This window comes from Arvicanthis niloticus, chromosome 5, assembly GCF_011762505.2.
Source record: "Arvicanthis niloticus isolate mArvNil1 chromosome 5, mArvNil1.pat.X, whole genome shotgun sequence".
In the NCBI taxonomy this organism is placed as follows: domain Eukaryota; kingdom Metazoa; phylum Chordata; class Mammalia; order Rodentia; family Muridae; genus Arvicanthis; species Arvicanthis niloticus.
The window spans coordinates 51,514,394-51,520,393 of record NC_047662.1 but is presented as its reverse complement, the minus strand read 5'-3'; the positions used below and the strand labels follow the sequence as shown (position 1 = coordinate 51,520,393).

Below are 6,000 nucleotides of genomic sequence, written 5' to 3'. Positions count from 1 at the left end.
GATCACTTCACCACCACAGCCTGGTGCTCTGAGTTCCTCATAACACCACCTTTCATTAACCACCGGGTAATCCGGTGGTTACAGAAATGCTCTGCCCTTTTCCGGTGGTTACAGAAATGCTCTGCCCTTTTTCAGTTGCCACGATTTTGGTGTCAACTATTTCCATTGTCTAGATTCAGACACTTATGCCTGTGACTTTATCTACCTGCATCCGATTTTTCTTTCAAAGCTAAGGTGGCTCATTCAGGAAGAAGCCTTTCCTGATAGTGATAGTTTACACTGAGCCTGAGTCTTGTCCTGTGGGCTGTAGTGTGTACATCACTAAAGTGACAGTATGCACTTCACTCAGCTGCTTTCTATCTTTTTTTTTTTTTTTTTTTTGCATGGGAAATGCTCTTTGAAGAGAATTAGATCTTGTGAGAGCAGAGATTTATAGCTTGCCATATTTCTATGGTAATTTGTTTTTCTTTTGAGACAGGATCTCATGTAGTCAAGCCGACTCGTGTTGCAAAGACAGACAGACATACCTGAAGATCACTGGCCAGCCAGTGTTGTTGAGGCCCACATTCTGCCTCAACACTTTTGCCTCAACGCTTTGGGGGCTTAGTGCTCTGGTCAAGAGAGAGTGTGGGGCTCTTGGGGCAAGAGACGCGAAGAATGGAGACAAGACAGGGTGTGATTCAGTCTCTTCTATTTTCTCAAGTCTCCCTCAAGTCTCCCTTATTGAAGGGAATTCTGAGGTATTTATATACACAAGCAGGAGAACACAGGTGAAAAACTTTACCACATGTACCATACAGCTGAGGTCACTAAACAGCAAAACAAGCTATGTGGGATAAATAATATATTTATCAGAGTGTGCTTCAGCTGTTATAGGCTTTTGACAACCAAGTCTTTCATCAGGGTATATGGTTCCAGATGGCTGCAAAGTTGATCTAGCCGCTTTCTACTAAAGTTGGCTCCCAACACAGTGTCAAACAGATGAGCTCCAGGTTGAGTGAGAGACTGTCTCAAAATATAAGGTGGGGATGGATAGAGGAAGACATCAGCATAGACCTTTGACCTTTTCAAGTACACACAGGTAACACATATTCCCCGCCCCACCCCCAAACAAGCAAAGCAGTCCTAGCAATACTTAATTCTTTGTTTTTTTTTTTTTCTTATATTGGAGTTGGTGTCTACAAAACGGCACAATTCAAAAGCAGGGTGTGTGTGTGTGGGGTTATTATTTTTGGCAAATGTGGAAACGGTTGGTTCAAGTTGCCTGATGGGGCATGCAGAGTGTCTATTCTGGGACGGAGCTGTTCTTTTTTTTTTTCCCCTCGGGTAGGGGACAGGGTCTTGCTTTGTAGCTCAGGCTGACCTCTAACTCCCCATCCTCTTGCCTGAGCCTAGAGGTGAGATTATCACCACGTGTGGCTAGTGCTGCTCATAGGCTCAATTCAGAGCCTCTAGAAGGTTTCTCACTAGAAGCAACTTCCCAGCCTTAGTAAGCAAGTAGTCTTTGCTAAGCTCTAAGAAAGCAGGCTGGCTTGGTGGCTACTGGAGGGCACTGGCCCAGGAGGAAGACTTGCCGCTCGGGGTGAGGACTGGCCAAGGGCTCGCCACTGCGAAGCGCGCAGGAGCCGCCCCTCACAGGAATCCGTGGGCTAAGCAGCCGCTTGAACTCTGGCCACGGTCCCGGGAAAGAGGAGCAAGGGGCTTTCCACCTGCCCCTGACCTAACCCCGGCCACCAGGCTTCTCGAATTCCAGAACTTGTACCCCGCCTCCCGAAACGTGGTAGCCTCGCTCTCTCCGTCCCGCCCCTCTACGATGATTCCGCCCATCACTCCGCCCCCACGCCTTACGGGCTCGCTCCCGTGATGGCCGCTGGGGGCGCGCCTGCTCCTCGGGCTGTGAGTGCGCAGGCGCATTTGCTGGCTCTCTACGGGCGCCAATTCCGGAGATCAGAGGCTGGTAAGAGCCTGGGGTGGACGAAGTCTGGAGGCGGCAGACGTGGGGAGGTCCCGGCAGCCGGCTGGAGGGGACGACTCGGAGGCTTGCTGGGAGGACCCACCCATCCCCGAGACCCCCGGCATGCGGTCGTCCAGCAGAGGTGACGCGGCCTAGCCGGATTGGCCCTGACGACTCGGTCCCCGTCCTGTGGGTCTGTCCCTCCCGAGCCAGGAGGCGGATGTCTTGAGGGTACTTTAGCAGGAAAAAGAAGCAATCTGGGACCTGGCGTCCTAGCCCCCTGTCGGGGTTTTGTTTGCTTGCTACCTGTGCATGGCCTCCTGAGAAAGTTCCTAAGCTGCTCTTGCAGGTGGCACAGCAGTCACAGTTTAAGGGGGGAAAGAGCCGGTATGGTGGCACTGGAAGGCAGAGGCAGCCTGTTCTACATTAGAGAGTTCTAGGCTAGCCAGAGCAACACGGTGAGACCCCCGTGTTTCACTGAATAACGACACGGGACTCCCGAAAATGTAGTGTCCCTTTCTCTCTCCTCCCTTCTCCTGCCCTCATTTGTCCACCCCCACTCTCCTCTCTATTCAAGTGGGTTCCTGCTTTCTGCCAACCGTGCTCTAAGGATGGAAGGACATTGAAATGACTAGAGATGATCTTTGCTCCCATAGCAGTGTCGTCCTGAATAACAAGTGACTGGCATTTCCTCCTGAGCGCGTTTGGAATACATGCTTGCAAAACCATACTGTACATAACTGTGCAGGAAATTGTTGCTCATTAATTAGACACTCAGTGAACACATCTTTTTACTCTTTCCATTCAGATAACAATATTCATTGCATCTCACAAGACCTTTCCAGAGAATCCTTCTTCCTCATTAACCCTTCTCCCACCCCCTTAGGTAATTTTTTTTTTTTTTCTTAATTTATAGCACCATATAGGTGTGCTGGCTAGTTTACTGGCAATTCAACAAGCTAGAGTCAGAAACATTAATTGAAGAGAACTTCAATTAAAAAAATGTTCCCATCAGACTGGCTTGTTGACAAGACTGGTGCTTTGCTTTTCTTTTTTAAAAAATAAAATTTCAAGACAGGGTTTTTCTGTATAGCCCTGATTGTCCTGGAACAACCTTGTAGACAAGGTTGGCCTTGAACTTGGAGATTTGCCTGCCTCTGCCTCTAAAATGCTGGGATTGGAGGCATGAGCCACTATACCTGACTGCATTTTCTTAATTGATGATTGCTGTAAGAGGGCCTAGTTCATCAGAGAGGCTCTGTAAAAGTGTCAGCGTGTCTTAGAGGCAGGGAGACACTGACTAAAATTTAAACATTAGTCATTTATTCTGACTCTTAAAAATATTTCTGGGGGGGCCTGTGGCGAAGGTTTAACAGTTAAGAGTGCTTATTTCTGTTGTAGAGGACCTGAGTCCGATTCCCAGCACCTGGGTCAGACAGCTCACAACTGCTTGTAACTCTAGTTCCAGGCAATCTGCCACCTCTGGCCTCTGAGGGCACCCGCACTCTTGTGGACATATGCACACACACACTTAAAAAATAAATCTTAAACATTCCTATAAGTACATACCTGTAATCCTAGTGCTTAGGAATCTGAGGCAGGAGGATTCCAGGTTGGTGGCCAATCTAGGCAACATAGTGAGATCCTGTTTCCACATCTAAAATATTACCATCAAATAGTCAACCAGTTTGTGTTTGAACTTGAAGAAGAACTTCCTTCATGAGATACCCATTTGTGTTTGGGCAGATCTCATTGGGTATTGAACCCAGGACCTACCACTGGACTACACTCCTATCACGTTTTCTTGCTAATAATCAACGTGTCTGTTAAATGGGCCATCATTCATAGGTCCACACAAAACTGAAGAGTGTTAGTTATCCATTGTCTTCTTGTCAGTGAGCACACACTTGACCCCCCCCCCCCCCGCCACATTTAAGTACAGTGCTTTGAATGAATTTGAATGTATAAACTCTTGTTAGTTCTAGAGTTAGATTTACTCCATAGTTGCTCTGTTTTATCTTTTTGGACTCGAATGTTTCATCTGTGGTGTAGCTGGTCTTCTGCCGCTGTGCTTTTGGCAAGCTGGGGCAGCATGATACCTGTTAAGTATTCTAGCATTTGTAAGTTCATGATGCTGATAACTTGGCTTATCAAAAGGCTTGTTTTTGTTTTTTAAATTTTCCTGAAGAAGCACCGAGGAAATCAGATTATCTGGAACAGAGGACAGTTCATTTAACCTGGTTGTTCTCACTCTCAGAGTTTGCTTTCAGTTGCCATGAAAAGCACCATAACCATAGCCAACCTTAGTGGGGGAAATGTTGTTTTATAGGTTATAGTCCAGAACTGAGGGCCCTTTCTCTCTTTCTCTCTCCCCCTTCCTTATCCCCCTCCCCTTCCCCCATGGCAACTTCCCTGGCCTTGGTCCTTGGGGCCAGTGAAGACGCCCACCTGAGAGCAGCTTTCCAATAAACCTGCCTTTAAAGGAAACAAAACAACAACAACAAAACAAGCCTTTGTCTATCTTATCCTTAGACACATTGCACCTTGTTTTACAGAATTGCTGTTTGCAGTATATATCTCAATCCTGGGGGTAAGGAGCCCTCTGTAGCTCTCAATCCATTCCTCCAAAACCTCCCCACATTTCTGAGTGGCTCCATGTGTTCTTTATTGGGGTGCTGAGTTAAATCTTGCTTCTTTATGTTTTCTCCCTAGGCTACAGAGTCATAATCAAGTTTTCATTGTTTTGAAGCAAAGCATCATTTAAAATCCTCTCAAGCTCCTAACGACAGGGATGGTAACATCACTTTGAAGGAGGAGACAAGTGACTGACTTTGGGGGAAGCATTGTGGCTCTAGCTTTTGTTTTCCTCCCCGAGTTTGAAGAGCTATGGAGAGCTGGTCCTGGATGACAGTCGTGGTCTTAATAGGGCTCACAGTGCGGTGGACGGTTTCTCTCAATTCTTACTCAGGTAGTATACTTTTCCTGTCTCAAAGATTGGTAAATAGTCCTATTTGACTGAAATAGAGGATTTTGAGTCTTTATTGTTATGATTAAGAAACCATATGCATCTAATTATAATGAAAAAGTGTAAGAGGTAAATATATTGTGTGATATGAGAAGACAAAAATGCACTCAGGCTTGGAGTGTGACAAACTGAGGTGTTATTATGTCATGAGCTAGTCCTTGAAGATGGTCTCGTGGGTTTATGTTTGCTGGTGTTTGTGGTGGAGAGGTAGGTCACTAGATTGAGAAAGGAAACAGTGGAGCAGAGGACAATTGAAAGGAGGGATGGAGCCTGATCCTGCAGACTGGGGATGGAGCAAATTCAGTTCTGCAGGTGTGGATTTAATGCTTTGTGGCAGGTATCACATGTGCTGGGTGCTGGAAATATAAGGTGAATATTGATGTCAGAGATTTCAGTTTCACATAGATAATCAGTCATTGTAAGATGTGATAATTTAGTTATGTTTGAGGTACAAGGGTAATAGAAGTGACTGATGAAAAGCACACCAGAGCGGACCTGAGATAAGATGTCTGACTTAAGGATTTGAGGGAAATATAAGAGAATACAGCTACCAATACGGAGTGACCTAAACACTAAAAAAGAATTAAGATTGAAAAAAACGTCTTCAAAGGAATAAAAATGGGAGGGAAAAAACAAAAAATTGATGTGTGTGTGTCTGTGGAGAAGTAGCCTGGGGAGAAAAAAGAACCAAGATGTAGCTCAGCACAGCCATTGTTAGACATGGCTGGAGTTGTGCTTTTACATTTACCTAGTCAATCTGGTTGTAGAATTTTCTGGTAATAAAAAAGATGGCAGGAAAAGGTCAGAGGTAAAGAGACAGAATAGAACTAGTAGCAAGGAGAGTGCGTGTTGAGCATTTACGATGACTGACACTATACTCTTTAGTATTAACAACCATGGAAGATGGGAAACGTCCAAATGCACAAACACAGAATGGGGCAGTCCTGAGGAGTGAGGGTCATGACACTGGACGTTCGCCAGGACTAATTCATCTGAACATAATTTGGAATAAGAAAGAAAG

At 45.7% G+C, this 6,000-nt stretch overlaps 1 protein-coding gene across 2 annotated transcripts in view; it reads left to right on the top strand.

Moving 5' to 3' along the window:
• The first annotated feature begins 1,858 nt into the window (after positions 1-1,858).
• Positions 1,859-6,000, top strand: part of Alg6 (ALG6 alpha-1,3-glucosyltransferase) — a 39,381-nt gene continuing 35,239 nt past the window's right edge. The window contains exons 1-2 of one of the 2 annotated variants that reach the window (XM_034501683.2): positions 1,859-1,957; positions 4,667-4,922. In XM_034501683.2, the coding sequence (XP_034357574.1) occupies positions 4,841-4,922 (82 nt within the window). In that variant the 5' untranslated portion in view covers positions 1,859-1,957; positions 4,667-4,840. Of the gene's footprint in view, positions 2,097-4,666; positions 4,923-6,000 lie in introns of both variants that reach the window. The other variant, XM_076934616.1, reaches the window with a different exon arrangement.